Consider the following 19,236-nt stretch of genomic DNA (forward strand, 5'->3'; position numbering starts at 1 on the left):
TCAGTTCTGCACGCACCTTGGTTATTATTCACCGTAAATAAAACTCACTTGCACCTCCGCCACTGTCATCCCGGAGTTTGGCACTTCAGCGCGCCTGGCTGTGGTGAGTATACAGGAAACTGATCGTGTTATTTCTGACTTTGTACTCTGGGGCTGAGTGTTTCGTGACAGGGGATGGCACTCCCAGTGATTTCCCCACTTTACCTGCTCCATGTCTGTCAGTACAACCTGTTCAGCCATCAATTCAGTTAGCTGCTCAGCAGCCATTAGCTCAGTCAGCCTCTCAGCCACCATCACAACTAGCATCATTACAACCTCTATGGCAGTCCATAGAGCAGTCAGTAGCACAGTTAATTGCTCAGTCACAGTCGTCGCTTGCCCCTCTTCAGGAGGCTGTGCCTACCCCGCCCATTTTGGACTGTTTTTCTAGTGCTCACCTTGAGCAGAGAGACAAACATATTAATACTGACATATTTCCTCATGAACTGGCTAGTTTTCAGACTGTTACTTGCTCCAGGGCCTCCCCAGAGGCTGAATTGCAGCCCTCACCTGACTCTGGACCCCTGGAGGCTAAGAAGCCAGTTGAGGACTGCACCCGGCTGTCGCTGCCTGAGCAGGGTCAGTGCTCCGCGCAACTGCAGTCTTCCTTATGTGTGCCAGGGGCCCACGTGCCTACTGGTTTTGCTCTGTGTGTGCCAGAGACCCACAAGCCTGCTGGTTTTGTTTCGTGTGTACCAGAGGCCCACGTGCCTGCTGGTTCTGTGACTGTTTTCTCTGAGGGGTCCGAGGAACTGCCTCAGCCTGCTGCTTTTGCTGGGGGGGCCGAGGAGCCCGTCCAGCCACCACCTGCGGCTCCCACGCCGTCGCCTGCAGCGCCACCACCTGCGGCTCCCACGCTGTTGCCTGCAGCGCCACCACCTGCGGCTCGCACGCCTGGTCCAGCCTCCGTACCTTCATCCTCGTCTGGTCCAGCCTCCGCGCCTTCATCCACATCCACGCCTGCAGCGTCAGCCTCATCGCCGCCTGCAGCGCATGTGGTGGCTGGACAGGCTCCTCAATCCCCCCAGCCTGCAGCGTCAGCCTCATCCACAGCGTCAGCGTCAGCATCAGCCTCATCCCTCACAGGTGTACACACGGGTGCTCACACACACAAACTACACCCTTTTTAGCTCCTACCTTAAAGCACACTGTGCGCTGTCGATCTTACGTGCTGCACAATAATGTTTAACACTTAGTATTTACTGTTATATTCCCATAGATCAGCATGATGTTGTTTATCCCTTGTTAAATGCTTGTTTTCTTTTTTCTTTCTCAACAGGTGATCCAGGTGATTGATATATGTATTTTTGTCTGCTTATTTTGTTGGTTTTTGTTTTTTGCCCTTTATCCCCGTCCCTCTTCTCTGCTGTTTTTTTTCCCTCTTTCTTTCTCCCTTTTCTTTTCCTCATTCAAGTCTGTCCCGTATCTAGCAAATGAAAATAAAAAATAAAATAAACAATAAAAGGTGAATCAAATAGACCATTACGGCAAGGCTGGGATGGTCAATTTGGTAAAGTAAATCCGTTGGGCATCTTTCTTTGCCTTTAGACAATAATTCTGATGGCAAAAGAGCCAAACGGGACAGGCAAAAAAAAAAAGAGAGAAAAAGCAAGAAAAAGAAAGAAAAATCACCCTCATCCACATCATCCTCGCCTGCAGCAGCATCATCATCAGCATCTTCCTCGCCGGAAGCAGCAGCATCAGCAGCATCATCATCAGCATCTTCCTCGCCGGAAGCAGCATCATCATCAGCGTCATCCCCGCCTGCAGCTTCAGCGTCAACTTCGGCCTCGTCTGCAGCTTCACCTGGTCCGGCTTCAGCCTCAGATGCAGCTTCAGCCTCCTCCTCCTCCTCATCCTCGCCTGGTACTGCCGCTGGCATGCCGCCATCCGGTCCGTGCCTTCCGCGTGGCCGGCCTCCGGACTTCTGTTGCCGCCACCGCCTTCCGCGTGGCCGGCCTCCTAAACTGTTTGCGTGCCGCCACCGCCTCCCGCGTGGCTGGCCTCCTGAACTGTTTGGGCGCCACCATGACTTCTTCACGGCTGGCCCTCTGGACTGTCTCATCCTGGCCTTCTGTGCTATCGGCCCCCGGGCCGGCCACCTGAGTGTATGTTGTGGACGTTTTGTTTGGGACTCTGGGGCCTCCGTTTTTGGTCCTGGTCCTGGTCTTGCACCAGTCTGCTATTTGGATCCTCCTTCTCACCTCCGCACGACTGCTGCCCCAGTCGCGACATATATATTCTGGAAAAAAGAGCAATAGGAATCAGAAATCCCCTTCAAGTAAACCATTAAATCACCTTTTTATTAAACTAAACATTCTTATATTTAAATACTCATTTTACCTCAGAACTGTACAAATAATTTTTTTTTTAAAAAGCAAACAAATGCCCCACAATATTCACAACTTGTTCAACAAGACCAAATCATCAGGACCTGTGAGGTATCCCTATGTTTAGCAAGCTGATAGTAAGGACTAATAAAATATATCATAGCATTACAGCCACTGGAACTAGTGTAACAATTGTGCAGATGAAGTTAAGAAAAAGTACATCAACACATAACTTTGCAAATTTGTGAACAATAAATTGCATGACTAGAGGAAAGGTTTCTGTCAGTGATTGGTGCAGTCTCTTTGTATTCTAATGATGCATTGTCTTTAGTGTTGTTAATCAAGGTTAGAGTAACACAAGTTCAAAGTATTATGTAGTATTATGTATTTGTCACATAGGTATGATTCCATATAAAACATTAACCAAACATAACTAAGTTTAATAACAAATATAAACAGATTATTTTCACAAGTCACAGTTGGCAATGTGCCCCCGTCGAGACGGCGCATTAGCCCAGGGCACCAAACAGGCTAGGACCGCCTCTGGTGGGCAGCGACGTAGAGAAGACTGTACAAAGGCTCCCCCAGAAGTCTAGATCAGACATAACGGGAAACTGTTCACCTAACGTTGCCCACGCACTTAAACAATAAAGCGGCTTTCCCGGATATTAGCGTCTTCTGAATTACTTCAGTTTAAACCAGCATAATTTTGAGTTGTCTCCTTGTGTTTGCTAAAGCAAGACATAGCAGCCAGCCTAGACATTTGCTAGCATTCATTTAGGGAGCGAGTAATCGGCTCATTTTGCAAACATGTACAAACGCAGAAAAAATTATTCTGAAGTTCAACCGGAAACACTTTTGTGTATCTCGTTAACGGGTGCACGCACTTTAACGGTGGTAGCACTCGCGCTCCATCCTCTCTGACAGCCTCACAAAGTAGGGTTCCATCCTCGTCATGGCATCTGAAGAGCTCGCACGAAAGCTGCAATCGCGGCTTTCTGCTACACAGGAGGCCGTACCGAGGCCCGAGCCCGAACAGAGCCCTGTCCGACCCAAACCGCAAGGGTCAGATGCTGCCTGTGGAGATTCATCATCCGAGCTATCCGCCAAACTGACGCGTAGGCTGGACATCAACGAGGGCAACGCTGCACCACGAGCGACCCGGGTCTTCAACCCTTACACCGAGTTCAAAGAGTTCTCCCGCAAGCAGATTAAGGATATGGAGGGAATGTTCAAGCGGTAAGACTGCACCAATTGTTTGTTTTGTCTCTTTAAACATGGCAGTCACGGCTGTTGTTCTCAGTCGCAGAGAATGGGGGCGAACGAGCGTGCACGGCTGGATCATGAGATTAGCCAAGGTGCAGGCTGGCTGTCATCGTGTCGACTGATTTAGCGCCTCTGTGCAAACACTCTGCACGTTAAACCGGTGTCTTTGTAGTGATGTATCGTGCTCAGATGGAGGACTTCTTAAGGTCAGTGCCGCTCCCTCGGGAGACGACACACTGACGCCGAACATCTCCAAAGATGACATAAATAAACAATGCGCTTTAGGCACAAACACAGTATGCCAGAAAAATTAACGCAATGGAGCTAAAAGCCCGAATTAGACAAAATGACAGGGGATCATTTAGTGTGTGGACCCTTCGGATTTTTTGACATCTTAAAATGACACAGATGGCTCGCTGTGTGTTATCATCCTGTATAATTTAACTCCTATTAAAAAACGTATTTTACCTGTTTTTATGAATCTAGCCTGGCCTACCCCTAGCCTGGGGGTGGATTCGGTTGTTTCCCCCCGCTTTCTTTGGGTTACTTTATTAATTTGTGCCCTGATAATCATATAGGGCAGCACCTAAAATTGGTGTAACTGTCTCATTCTTCTTCAATAACAAATTATCAAAGTATATTAAATAAACTAAAGGTTCGTGCAGTATTGTCTGTAGAGTCTTGTTTATTTTATATTAAAAATGCGATTCATTCTGCTCATGCTACTTTTCTCCTTTGTTCCCCATAGATGGCAAATGACAATAATTGTCACCTATTAGTTTGTAAACTGTTGTTCTAAAGTTTAGAAGTTGGTATTTCTGCAGTGTCATTATGTTTTGAAAACAATAAAGGAGTGGATCTGTCTATGAAGCCTCACACTTACATTACAAATGACCCATGACTGACAAGGCAGTTTGCATTTAGTGGTTGTGACTATAGTCATTTAGTGGTTTATCCATATATTTTCTCCCAGTTCAGGGTCATGAGCCAACTGCTATAGGGCAAGAGGCATGAATTGTCCTAGACAGGTTGTCAGTCTGTCTTATTCTTAACACAAAGAGGCAGAACCACCAATTAATATAACCCCACTAACTACATGTACAGTCCCGATCAAAGGTTTAAGACCATTTGAAAAATGGCAAAGAAATCATATTTTTTATGGTCAGTGTTGGGGAGTAATAGAATACATGTACCGGTGTTACGTATTTAAAATACAAAATATGAGTAACTGTATTCTGTTACAGTTACCGCTTAAATTGTATTTAAGCGGTAACTGTAACGGAATACAGTTACTATGTTGAAATAAACTGAATACACAGGGGTCTTTTCCTGTTTCATATGTTAGGTTATCGCCTCTTTATCCCCTCTCTAATTTTTGTAATTCCATGCATTGCTGAAAACCCAAACAAAACACGCAATAAGAGGCACTAATGTAAGCGTTCTGTTAATGTTGGTGGTATCAGTTACACAATGGACCCAGAGCCAGCACAACAGAGCTATCAGTGCACGGGCAGGAATGCATTTCTTACTTTAAAATTCCGACACCACTTCACATTTAAAGAAGAAAGGAATGGGCAAAATCTGACCGTGATAACTATACAGTACTTACTGTACAATAAACAAAGACAAGACAAAGTGGGTTGTGCAATAAGTATTGAATACCAGGTTCAAGTTATTTTCAGGATATTGTAGACAATGCATAGACAATGCAAAATGTGCAAATATAGTATAAATGGTAAATGGTAAATGGCCTGTATTTATATAGCGCTTTACTATAATTTAGATGTGTGTTCAGTAACTATGTGACTGAGTGTGCAAATAAGCATATTGTTCCCAGGTCCAGTTTATAGTGGATTTGTGAGTCTTTTGGTGAGTATTTTAAGGTTTTTGTAAAGGTGTATGTGTATATCAGTCCTTTGGTGGTAGTGAGTTGAGGGCTCTGACTGCTTGGGGGAAGATGCTCTTGCAGTGTCTGGTCGTTATGGTTTAAATGCTGCGAAACTGTCTGTCAGATGGAAAGAGGGAGAACATGTGAGGGGGTGGAAAGTGTCCCTTTCTATGCTGTTCGCACGTCGGATGATGTGTTTGTTGTAGAGTTGGGTGGGAGAGGGCCTCCAGTGATCCTCTCTGCTGTCCTCACTATCCGCTGCAGAGACTGCTTTTCAGTGAGGGTGCAGTTCCCGTACCAGATAGTGATGTAGCAGCAGATGGTTTCTCAATGGTTTCCTGGTAAAATGATGTGAGATCAGGGAGACTGGCCTTCTTCAGTGGCCTGTCAGTTAGGAAGTCCAAGATCCAATTGCAGAGAGTGGTGTTTATTCCTAGTAGGTCCAACTTCTTTACCAGCTTCTGGGCAATGTTGGGGAGTAACGGAATACATGTACCGGTGTTACGTATTTAAAATACAAAATATGAGTAACTGTATTCTGGTACAGTTACAGTTTAAAAGGGTAGTATTCAGAATACAGTTACTTTGTTGAAATAAATGGATTACACGGCGGTCTTTCCTGTTTCATATGTTAGGCTGTCCCCTCTCTATTTTTGGTAATTCACCGCCGATGGAAACCCAAACAAAACACGCATTAAGAGGCTCTAATGCCTGTGTCTCAATCTCGCGACCCACGTCACCTCTACTGCGGCCCACATAAATGACGTGAAGAAATATTTTTAAAATAAAATAAATAAATATTTTTATTAATTTGAAAAATTATTTAATATGAAGGCAATAAGATAAGATAAGATAAGATAAGATAAGATAACCTTTATTAGTCCCACACGTGGGAAATTTGTTTTGTCACAGCAGGAAGTGGAGAGTGCAAAAGTTATGAGGCAAAAATTAGAATACAATAAGAATAAATACAGTACACAGCTGTACAGAATAGAATAAAATAATATACTATATACAGTAGAATAAAATAAAATAAATATACAATAAGATAAAAATAGAATACAATACAATACAATAGGCAGAGTGTTACAGGCATAGCCCTAAAAAATGTAGCCTCGTGGGCAGTGTAGTCCCTGCTGCAGAGAGAATGGACTGCCATACCTGTTATGTGTCTGTGAGCGCGAGGGAGGGAGAAAAAGGAGAGTCGAAATGAGTACAAGTTGTCACTGACCAGAAACAGGAGAGGGAAGCATGTAAATATAATAACAGCCACTGCAGCCAAAAAGAGTGCCTGATGAGCCCAGTTGCAAGTAAGCTATTAAGACTCGACTGTACACTGTGTTTGTGTTTTCCTCTGAAACAATAAGTTCCATTGGAGCAGCCTTTCAATGCCGCTCTCTGTCTCTCGCTAGCAAAGTTGAGCCAGACAACAAAGTAAAGCTACTTTTCAGCTATGAGCCGACATGGAACCCGACATATTAGCCAGAGGTCTTTACTAAGGTTTGGAGTTGCGGACCTGTTTTATATACGTGTGGAATAGTTTTCTGTACGAGATCACTGCAAAAAGTGCAGCCTTACCTAATGTCCACCCTACTGTTACTCATTTATATTAAGATTTAATCTAGCTGGTATTGGTATGGCGAGTATCCTTCAGTAATAGTAATAAATCACAAAGCAATAGTACATTCATGTAGTTGTAAAAAGCTTGATAATATATTAAGTAATCCAAAGTATTCAGAATACATTACGTAACAGAATACGTTACAAAATACATTTTGCGGCATGTATTCTGTAATCTGTAGTGGAATACATTTTAAAAGTAACCTTCCCAACACTGCTTCTGGGGAATGACTGTGTTGAATGTTGAGCTGAAGTCAATAAACAGCATTCTGACATAACTGTCCTTTTTGTCGAGATGGGAGAGAGAAAGGTGAAGAGCAGACGAGATGGCATCATATATGGAGCGGTTTGGGCAGTAAGCAAACTGTAGCGGGTACAGATTCGGTGGAAGCTGAATTTTCATGTGCCTCAATACCAGCCTCTCAAAGCACTTTGTGATGATAGGCGTAAGTGCCATCGGCCGGTAGTCATTGAGGCAGGACACAGTGGACTTCTTTGGCACTGGGATGATTTTCATGGTTTTAAGGCATGCAGGTACCACAGCTGAGTCCAGTGATGTATTTAGGATGTCCATGAAGATGCCTGCAAGCTGGTCAGCACACTCCCGAAACACCCGACCAGATATGTTTTCTCTAATGGGGAAAAAATTTAACATTGATAAACCTGGTGGTTTCCAACATTACTGGCATGACAAGCAGATCCCACCTGAGATGTTTTCTGCACGCCACAGTGGAGCGGTGTATGGCTGTTATTCATGTGATTTTTCTTCCTCCATACAAGTGTAAGGGATACTCCAAGTTTTGAACTGCCAGCATCATTGCTATGGTGAGAGCAAGAACCTACAGTATCTCACAAAAGTGAGTACACCCCTCACATTTTTGTAAATATTTTACTATATCTTTTCATGGGACAACATTGAATATATGACACTTTGATACAATGTAAAGTAGTCAGTGTACAGCTTGTATAACAGTGTAAATTTGATATCACCTTAAAATAACTCAACATACAGCTATTAATGTCTAAACCACTGGCAACAAAAGTGAGTACACCCCTAAATGAAAATGTCCAAACTGTATCAAAGTATCAATATTTTGTGTGTTCACCAATATTTTCTAACACTGCCTTAACTCTGTTGGGCATGGAGTTCACTAGAGCTTCACAGGTTGCCACTGGAATCCTCTTTCACTCCTCCATGTTGACATGATGGAGCTAGTGGATGGTTAGAGACCTTGCACTCCTCTACCTTCCATTTGAGGATACCGCACAGATGCTCAGTAGGGTTTAAGTATGGAGACATGCTTGGCCAGTCAAGTACCTTTACCCGAAGTTTATTTAGTAAGGAACTGGTCTTTTTGAAGGTGTGTTTGGGGTTGTTATCATATTGGAATACTGCCCTGTGGCTCAGTTTCTGAGGGGAGGGGATCATGCTCTGCTTCAGTATGTCACAGTACATGTTGGCATTCATGGTTCCCTCAATTAACTGTAGGTCCCAAGTGCCGGCAGCACTCATGCAGCCCCAAACAATGACATCCCACCACTATGCTTGACTGTAGGCAAGACACACTTGTCTTTGTACTCCTCACCTGGTTGCTGCCACACATCCTTGACACCATCTGAACCAAATACGTTTGTCTTGGTCTCATCAGAACACAGGTAATCCATGTCCTTAGTCTGCTTGTCTCAAGCAAACTGTTCGCGGGCTTTAGTGCATTAGCTTTAGAAGAGGCTACCTTCTGGGACGACAGCGCTTTGATGCAGTGTGCAGCATATGGTCTGAGCACTGACAGGCTGACCCTCCATGCCTTCAACCTCTGCAGCAATGCTGGCAGCACTCATACATCTATTTTCAAAAGACTACCTCTGGATATGACATTGAGCACGTGCACTCAACTTCTTTGGTTAACCATGGCGAGTTCTTGGCCACTGTGCTGCAGCTCAGTTTCAGGGGGTTGGCAATATTCTTATAGCCTAGGCCAGTGGTTCTCAAACTTTGGTACGCGTATCACTCGTTGTACTTGGGCTACCTGTAGTGGTATGCGGGAAATCTTAATTTGTTTTATTTAAAATTAAATAACATACAAAAAGGTATGCAAAGACGACACGAGAATTCCCGAGGCTCTTCTGGGAGCCGGAGTCGACCAGAAAACATCTCCCGAGTGTGAGTCGGGCAGCCTTTCCTTATTCCTTTGTTTCCCTGGGCATTAAAACTGCAAGGTGGCAGACAGCGCTGTGCTGCAGCACCAAAACGCTGGTAAAAATAAAGTCCTTTTCCGTGGTGCCGCCATGCCTCGATCCCAGCCACCATCGATGAGTCGGGGGCCCCCAGGAGAATCAGTGGGGGCACGGAGATGCCGTCGGTGAGTTGGGGACTATCGCCTGGATGCCAAAGCTCCTATTAGCCTGGAGAATGTGATCCCCTTCTTCTGCGAGTGAGCGGTAATCCGTGGCCAGCAGCGGGGAGTTGGCACTGGAGCTGGCAACTGTCAGAGGAAGAGATGAGTGAAGAGGAATCCGCCGTCATCCGTTTCTAGCAAGGACAGAATGCTCTCCATGAGCTCGAGAGAAGTGCCATCACCCAGGCCAGAGAGAGAGAGGAGTTTCTCAGCCCTCTGCATCGGAGAGGAAGTAGCACTGCAGTAGCAGTGCCTTGAAAGTGGTGTAATTTCCTTGGTTGGGGGGATCCGGGAGGAGGGTCATCACACGGCGGCTGGACAGTGGATCCAGCGAAGCCACCACCCCTCAAATAATTTGGGGTCCTTAGGGGCTAAGTAAAGCGCTATACAAATACAGGCCATTTACCATTTATTTTACCAAATTATTATGCAAATAGGATTTTAGTGTTATAAACTTTATATAAACTTTACATTTTTTGTTTTCAGTTAAACTCATATTGTGTATACACACAGGGCTCCTTGAATCACTGATATCAATCTCAGACACCTGCCATAATTAGTTTGTCATGTGAGCCCAATTAAAGGAAAAAATCACATTATTAAGCTGTTAAGATGTTTCACGTTATTAAGCATGCCACAGGTTTAAAAAAATATGGGAATAGAAAAAGAACCTGTCTGTTCCAGAAAAGTGTCAAATAGTGCAATGCCTTGGAGAAGGTATGAAAACATGAGATATTTCACAAAAATGTAAGCATGATCATCTTACTGTGAAGAAATTTGTGGCTGATTCAGAGCACAGATGAGTTTGCATAGATAAAGGCATAATGAGGAAGGTTTTTGCCAGACAAATTCATCAGATTAAGAGAGCAGCTGTTAAAATGTCATTACAAAGCAGCAAACAGATATTTAAAGCTGCTAGTGCCTTTTGGAGTCCCATGAACCTCAAGGTGTAGGATCCTCCAGAGGCTTGCAATTGTGCAACCAATGCTCACAAGCAGAAACGGTTGCAGTGTCCCAAAAATACATGAAGATTAATTTTCAATTTTCAACAACCGCTTGTATAAGCTAGCAGCTTATGCAGCTGATGTTAAGGTAAAGTGTCCTAAAAGTCACACTTTTTCTCTGACAAACAGTTTAATTACATTGTCATACTGTGTGAGTCTATCAATGTTCAATGCACTTCAGTTCCATTAATGCTGGCCAACAGCAGCAAAAATAGCAGCACTTACAGACAGAAAAATTCAAGATATCCTCAGCAACCAACCGTCACTATCACTTTCATCAGACAGAAGTAATCTTCACTGATTCATCGATTCTTAGTTTTACAGCCTCTTCCAGAGTTAAAAAACAAAAACCCTGGATACCTGGCATATTGATAGCTAAAGTAAACAGGCTACACTCACTACAGATGAACAGCAGCCAGAGTTTTTGAGGTGACTCAAAAAACCTAAAATAATGCAAAAATATTTAACTAGCACATATTAGTTTTATCTGGATTTATTGCTAAGCATTGATATTAATTCAAATAATTTAATATTACTGGTCTCTCATGACTAAAACACATTTGTCCCATAGCAGCCACTGCAGCTTGGTTCATACACTTGAATTAGGAAGGGTAAGATAACAGAACTCAGTTAACTGTAATCTACTGATGTAACAGATGTAACAGGGAGATTTTACACACTGTCATTCAAGAAAAGTGATAACATTAGAAACCTGAAATTTTATATAATTCATATTAAGTTTGTCTCATACATTTTACAGATGCAGATTTTTCTACAGATTTACACAGATGCCAATGTAAGGATACGCTTTTGAGAAAGTGTAAGGACATTGCTCCTTTTTATCCTTCAAGCTTGCACTTTAGCTTGCAGCACCAGTGGTAGAATGGATACGGCATTTTTAGAATAATTAACTGTTGATATTGTCTTGGATCAGATGGCCTCAATCCCAAACAGAGCTACTGCTGATGATGCACTGTATGAGCAAAGCAGCATCTGGAGAAGCTCTTGGTGCTAGGCAGCATGGTGATGCAGATGTTAGAAATGCCATCCTGGTTTGAACTAAAGCTGAGGCTCCTGTACCTGCATGGGTTTGCTTCAGGTACACCGGCTACCTCTCAAACTCTGAAGACATGCACTTGTGACTCTAAACTGGCTGTGGTACAAATGTGACTTGTGGTCAATAAGGCTGGAAAATTGCTATTTAGAGGTAAGTATATTATAGGTAGGCCCCAAAAAGTTGATTTTGTTCATCTGGATGTAGCGTAGAATCAACGGAATCAACTTTTTGGGATTTCCTTACCTGGAGGATTGAGCATAGATGAAGAAATTATAGGCAGGTGTTTTTCAAGTACCATTACAGTAGCTTGTTAAATGTTTATTTTTAAACAATTTTTAAGCTGTATTCTTTACAATGAGAATGAGACTGCTGTCACATAACAAAGTAAACACTGGATTAAAGAGATCAAACAATATATTCACAGCTTTATAAAATCTGTGGTTGGTGCATCCCTAACATACTGCTGCTTTTATTCACCAGTGCTGTTACTAGTTGACTGACTTTGAGGATTTTCTTTTTAATTTTCCTTTTCAAAAATTGTTAAACGTTAGGTGCAGATATGTTTTAAGCTGATTGCATTGAACATTTTTACATATGGAAACATAATGACTGTGTGAATTAAATGTGGTGCCTTCATACTCCCAGCTGACTGAATCTGACATTGTGTGGGTTTCATGGCTTGTAGGTATGACACTGGGAAAGATGGCTTCATCGACCTGATGGAGCTAAAGCTGATGATGGAGAAGCTGGGAGCTCCACAGACTCACCTGGGCCTGAAAAATATGATCAAAGAAGTGGATGAAGACTTTGATGGCAAACTAAGCTTCAGGGAGGTGAGGAAGTAGTGCAAACACTTTGGGAATTGCTCCAAACAGCCACATTTCAGATAGAAAAGCTGACCCATCACAAAGAGATGTAGCAACTAGTCTTGGTTGTTGTGTCCTTGGGCAAGACACTTCACCCGTTGCCTACTGGTGGTGGTCAGAGGGCCCGGTGGCGCCAGTGTCCGGCAGCCTCGCCTCTGTCAGTGCGCCCCAGGGTGGCTGTGGCTACAATGTAGCTTGTCATCACCAGTGTGTGAATGGGTGGATGACTGGATATGTAAAGCGCTTTGGGGTCCTTAGGGACTAGTAAAGCGCTATATAAATACAGGCCATTTACCATTTAACTAGGAATTTCTTTTTTTTCTACTAATTTCTTAGTAGAATAAACAAGGGGGGGAAAAGTTTAAAAGTAGTTTAAAACTAAGAAACACTCAGATTTTAATGGACAATGCCAAAAACTAATAGCAAAGGCATTTAAAATCGTTAATCAAATTCTTCTTAAGTGTGTGATACCTCGTATCGTGCATTATGAACATTGCACCTTATACTCAATTCAATTTTATTTATATAGCGCCAAATCACAACAACAGTCTCCTCAAGGCGCTTCATATTGTAAGGTAGACCCTACAATAATACATACAGAGGAAACCAAACAATCAAATGACCCCCTATGAGCAAGCACTTTGGCCACAGTGGGAAGGAAAAACTCCCTTTAACAGGAAGAAACCTCCGGCAGAACCAGGCTCAGGGAGGGGCGGACCATCTGCTGCGACCGGTAGGGGTGAGAGAAGGAAGACAGGATAGAAGACATGCTGTGGAAGAGAAACAGAGATTAATAACAAGTTTCATTCAATGCAGAGGTCTATTAACACATAGTGAGTGAGAAAGGAGACTGGAAAGGAAAAACTCAATGCATCATGGGGAGTCCCCCAGCAGCCTACGCCTATTGCAGCATAACTAAGGGAGGATTCAAGGTCACCTGGTCCAGCCCTTTTTGCTTTACCAAAAAGGAAAGATTTAAGCTTAATCTTAAAAGTAGAGATAGTGTCTGTCTCCCGAATCCAAACTGGAAGCTGGTTCCACAGAAGAGGGGCCTGAAAACTGAAGGCTCTGCCTCCCATTCTACTTTTAAATACTCTAGGAACAACAAGTAAGCCTGCAGTGTGAGAGCGAAGTGCTCTAATAGGGTGATATGGTACTACAAGGTCATTAAGATAAGATGGGGCCTGATTATTTAAGACCTTGTATGTGAGGAGCAGGATTTTGAATTCAATTCTGGATTTAATAGGAAGCCAATGAAGGGAAGCCAGTAGAGGAGAAATATGCTCTCTCTTTCTAGTCCCTGTCAGCACTCTTGCTGCAGCATTTTGGATTAACTGAAGGCTTTTCAGTGAGTTTTTTGGACATCCTGATAATAATGAATTACAGTAGTCCAGCCTAGAAGTACTAAATGCATTACCTAGTTCGTCAGCGTCATTCTGAGATAGGATATTTCTACTTATAGAGATGTTGCGCAAATGGAAGAAAGCAGTCCCACATATTTGTTTAATATGTCCATTGAAGGACATGTCCTGGTCAAAAATGACTCCAAGGTTCCTCACAGCGTTACTGGAGGCCAAGGTAATGCCATCCAGAGTAAGAATCTGGTTAGAGACCATATTTCTAAGATTTTCAGGGCCGAGTACAATAATCTCAGTTTTATTTGAATTAAGAAGCAAAAAGTTAGCGGCCATCCAGGTCTTTATGTCTTTAAGACATTCCTGCAATTTAACTAATTGGTGTGTGTTATCTTACTTCATGGACAGATAGAGCTGGGTGTCATCAGCATAGCAGTGAAAATGTATACTATGTCTTCTGATGATACTGCCTAAGGGAAGCTTGTATAATGTAAACAGAATTGGTCCTAGCACTGAACCCTGTGGAACACCATAATTAACCTCAGTGTGTGAAGAGGACTCTCCATTTACATGTACAAATTGGGGTCTATTATGTAGATATGATACAAACCACTGCAGCACAGTACCTGTAATACCTACAGCATGTTCTAATCGCTCTAATAGAATATTATGGTCAACAGTATTTAACGCTGCACTGAGGTCTAGCAGGACAAGCACAGAGATGAGTCCACTGTCAGAGGCCATAAGAAGATCATTTGTAACCTTCACTAAAGCTGTTTCTGTGCTGTGATGAGCTCTGAAACCTGACTGAAACTCTTCAAATAAACCATTCCTCTGCAGATGATCTGTTAGCTGTTTGACAACTACTCTTTCAAGAATTTTTGATATGAAAGGAAGGCTAGAGACGGGCCTATAATTAGCTAAGACAGTTGGGTCTAGGGATGGCTTTTTAAGTAAGGGTTTAACTACTGCCGGCCTGAAGGCCTGTGGTACATAGCTGATTATTAGAGATTGAAGCATTAATTAATGGCAGGACTTCTTTGAGCAGTTTTGTAGGAATGGGGTCTATAAGACACGTTGATGGTTTGGTGGAAGTAATTATTGAAGTTAACTCAGAAAGATCGATTGGAGAAAAAGAGTCTAAATATCAATGGTACTAAAGGTAGCTGTAGATACATCTGTGAGATGATTATGGGTAATTTTTTTCTCTAATGATTAAAATTTTAACAACAACAATGAAGAAAAACACTTAAACTGATTTTTAATTTATGAAAACATGTTATTACAAAAGATGTTCACATATTACCGTATTTTCACGACCATAAGGCGCACTTAAAAGTCTTAGATTTTCTTCAAAAAGTACGGCGTGCCCTATAGCGCAGTGCGCCCTGTGTGTTGTAAGGAGGACGTAGTAGAGAACACCATGAGAACGCTAAAGGGTGAAGTGTGGGCGCAACCCTGAAAATGGCAAAGAGACACGCTTACGAAGCACAGTTTAAACTGAAGGCCATCAGCTACGCGGAGGAACATGGAAATCGAGCAGCGGCGAGAGAATTTAAGATTAACGAATCGATGGTTCGCAAATGGAGGAAGCTAGAAAACAAGCTCCGGCAGGTCAAGAAAACGCAGCTGAGTTTCCGCGGACATAAGGCGAGGTGGCCCGAGTTGGAGGAAAGACTCGAGCGGTGGATCATCGAGCAAAGAACGAGCGGGAGAAGCGTTTCGACGGTCACCATTCGGCTAAAAGCAGTTTCACTTTCACTTTTTATGAAACGGTGCCATTTTTCCATCCGGACCAGGACTACGGTAGCGCAGCAACTTCCAGCGGATTATAAGGAAAAGCTGGCCATCTTCCGCTCTTACTGCAGTAAACACATCGGCGACAAACACATCCAGCCCAGCCACATCACAAACATGGACGAGGTCCCGCTCACTTTTGACATCCCGGTGAGTCACACTGTGGAGAAGAAGGGGACCAGCACGGTAGCGATACGCACAACGGGGCACGAAAAATCTTCTTTTACTGTTGTGCTTGGCTGCCATGCTAATGGACAGAAACTGCCGCCTATGGTGATTTTTAAGCGAAAGACTTTGCCTAAAGAGAAGTTTCCAGCAGGAATCATCATTAAGGCAAATGAAAAGGGCTGGATGGATGAGGAAATGATGAAAGAGTGGCTGAGGGAGGTGTATGTAAGGAGACCAGGTGTTTTTTTTTCCACGCATCACCATCGCTCTTAATCTGTGACTCTATGCGTGCCCATCTCACAACCGATGTGAAAAAACTAGTGAAACAAATGAACTGTGAGCTTGCTGTCATTCAGGAGGCCTGACAAAGGAACTCCAACCGCTGGACATCGGTGTGAACCGCCCGTTCAAAGTAAGGCTGCGAGCGGCCTGGGAGCGATGGATGACCGATGGAGACCACAGTTTCACCAAGAGTGGAAGGCAGCGCCGGCCGAGTTACGCCACAATTTGCCAATGGATTGTAGATGCTTGGGCTAACATGTCTGCTGGCACTGTTGTTCGAGCTTTCGCAAAAGCCGGCATCATTTCCGAGGAGCCGCACGGCACCGAAAGTGACTCTGACAGTGAAGAAAGTGAACCTGGCATGTTTGATGGAGATTTAGCGCAGCTGTTCAATTCAGACACAGAGGATGAGGACTTCCATGGGTTTGATGATAAAAATGTGAGTACCAAACTTTGTTTTGCTCCCGCTTTATTTTTAAATACGCATACGGTACTTGTATGCGCCCTATAATCCAGTGCGCCTTATGTGTGTGTTAAATACAGTAATGGCACACATAACTGAGACCGTGCCTTTTAATACAGTGCGTCTTATGGTCGTGAAAATACGGTACTGAAATATGACAAATGAGCATCTAAATAAATAAAGCACAACTGAAAGGTGTGGCACATTGTGCTGTGCATTACTAAAATTGCACTTATCTATAAAACTAAGCAGTTTCCAGGCCATCTGGTAGATGTAATCTTACCTGCATGTTCTGGGTCTACCCCAGGATCTCCTACCAGTAGGACATGCCCTGCCGGAACACCTTACCCAGGAAGCGACAGCCTCACTGGCGCCATATCTAGATTAAACGACTGGTTTGTCTGGAAATGACTAGTGACACCCGTACGATTAGCTGTATAGTCGATTTTGTGGGTAATTCTTCAAAAAAAATCAAAAAACAATCATTTTTAGGCATGTAAATAAAGTTAAATTATTTTTGCTGTTCAATACCTCAGAAAGTTCAACTTACGACTTCCGGTGTCATGGTGGCGAGAGTAGCAGCATAAACAGGAGCTCCTGCATCGATAGCTAAAATAATCCGCAATTCAAGAATATAATCCATTAAAAGCGACTTTCCCCTCAAGAATAATGAGCGGAGATAAAAATAAGAAGGGACAAGCCCCAGGCCGAAGCTTAGAAATGCGACTTGAGAGTAAGACAAATGAAACATGCTCCAAGCAAGAGGGCGAGAAGATGGCGGCGGAGGCCACAACATCAGTGCTAGGCCCCTTCAGACAGGTGGTGAGTGAAGTAGTGGCGGAGGGCATGCAAGACCTTAAGGCAGAGATGAAGAAGGAGCTATCGCTCGTGAGAACAAGTTTGAAAGAGGACATGAAAACCCAAATGAGCGAGTTAACACACAAGATAAATCAACAGGTTACCGCCGCCACAAGCAGGATCGAGGAGGTGGGGAAACGTCTGGAAGAAATGGAAAGAAACATGGTAGGGAAGGAGAAATGGGACATTGGAGTGAGGGATGCCATTGTTCAGCTGCTGGATAACCAGCTCCAAGAGAAGGCTACGGATTTGGAGGGGCGCTTGCGCTGTAATAACATACGGATATATGGCATCCCTGAGAACATAGAAGGCACCTCCATGCTAAGGTATGTGGAAAGCATGATGATATCGGAGTTGGGGGAGGCGTGGACTTGGGCAGCGAGAAGAACCTAGGGATAGAGAGAGCTCACCGGGCGCTGGGAGTGCAGCCGCCGCCGGGGGCGCCCCCTCGATCAACGGTGGTGCGCTTCTTAAAGTTCAATATTAAAGAACAAATCCTACGCGCTGCATGGAAGAAGCATGTATATATAAAGGAGAAACGGATTTTCTTTGATCACGACTATGCCAAAAACATACAAATGAAGAGAAAAGAGTATGGCCCGGTTAAAAAAGTACTTAAAGAAAACGCCATCCGGTTCCAGACCCCGCTTGCTAAAATGCAGGTTCATTTTGACTCGGGAATGGTCTTATACAATATCTAAGAAGACGCGGATACACGGTGGCCACAAGAAAGCCCAAAGGCATTACAGCGGAGATGATCAGTAGTATGCTACCGACGAGTGTGGTTGGGCCGCGACGCGCCGGGAATACAGCTGATCTACGCAGGAGCGCACGGGAAAAGCTGAAGGTTTTCCAGTGCACGGAGAACGTCGGTACGGAGGAATAACACCTGTGCCCCACCGGCCCCGTTTCGCTGTTAAGACGAACATAAGACCAACGGAACAACAGGTGCACCGGGCTGCTGATCATTACAGGGGGGTATATGGCTGGATGGCCTCCTCCCCTGGCCATGATGGAATATGGCACGTCGATCCCCCTTTGATCATGGAGTGGTGAGGGTCCGATGCAGGTGACTCACATGTTTTTTGTTTTTGTTTTTTGGTTTCCCTTTTTCTTTTAAAATAGGAAACGAGAGGGGCCCCACACTGTGGCATTTCCCCCAGACTGAGAGGAGAGAAAAAACCTCTCTTATGGAAGACCTGGTTTATTTGGTTAAGACAAGTTCTGTCTTTGTTCATGTGTGTTTATTATGTGTTCTGAGGGCTGGGAGTATTGTTATGTTGGTGCAGGAAAATAAGTTGGAAATACATAGAACATATGCGGTATTATAAGGTATTGTCTTTGAATGTAAATGGTATAAAGAATCCCATTAAGATTGCGTTTCTACAAGAAATGCATCTACAGTATCAAAGGAAGAATATGAGAAGTGGAAGAGAATGGGATTCAAAAATTTTTTATTATGCCTCACATAGATCTGGCAAAAAAAGAGGAGTGGCCATTCTGATACCGAACAAGGTTGGTTTTGAGTTTACTGGAGAACATAAAGATAAAGAGGGAAGATTTGTGTTGGTGAAAGGGAAAATGGAACAGGAAGACGTCACGCTGTGTAATATATATGCAGCCCCTGGTAGTAGTAGTACAGGGTTCTTTAAAGAGATATTCAGTCTTATTGCCGCAGAAAGTGTTGGTACATGTATATGTGCAGGAGATTTCAATTTACTTCTCCATCCAAAATGGGATAAAACTAGCCGAGACCGGAGGGGAACTAAATTAAAGAAACAAGTAAAAACAATGTTATCTGAGTTGGGGCTTATAGATATATGGAGATATTTACACAAAAATGAACG

General features: G+C 43.6%; 1 protein-coding gene across 1 annotated transcript in view; it reads left to right on the top strand.

Annotated features, from left to right (window-relative positions):
* Window positions 1-3,323: 3,323 nt before the first annotated feature.
* Window positions 3,324-19,236, top strand: part of efhd1 (EF-hand domain family, member D1) — a 29,169-nt gene continuing 13,256 nt past the window's right edge. Inside the window, exons 1-2 of the mRNA XM_085479102.1 lie at window positions 3,324-3,608; window positions 12,286-12,433. Coding sequence (XP_085335228.1) covers window positions 3,325-3,608; window positions 12,286-12,433 — 432 coding nt within the window. The 5' untranslated portion in view covers window position 3,324. The remainder of the gene's footprint in view (window positions 3,609-12,285; window positions 12,434-19,236) is intronic.

This window comes from Copadichromis virginalis, linkage group LG14, assembly GCF_057382275.1.
Source record: "Copadichromis virginalis isolate Kocher_CV1m ecotype Utaka linkage group LG14, C_Virginalis_male_GT1.1, whole genome shotgun sequence".
Taxonomy (NCBI): Eukaryota; Metazoa; Chordata; class Actinopteri; order Cichliformes; family Cichlidae; genus Copadichromis; species Copadichromis virginalis.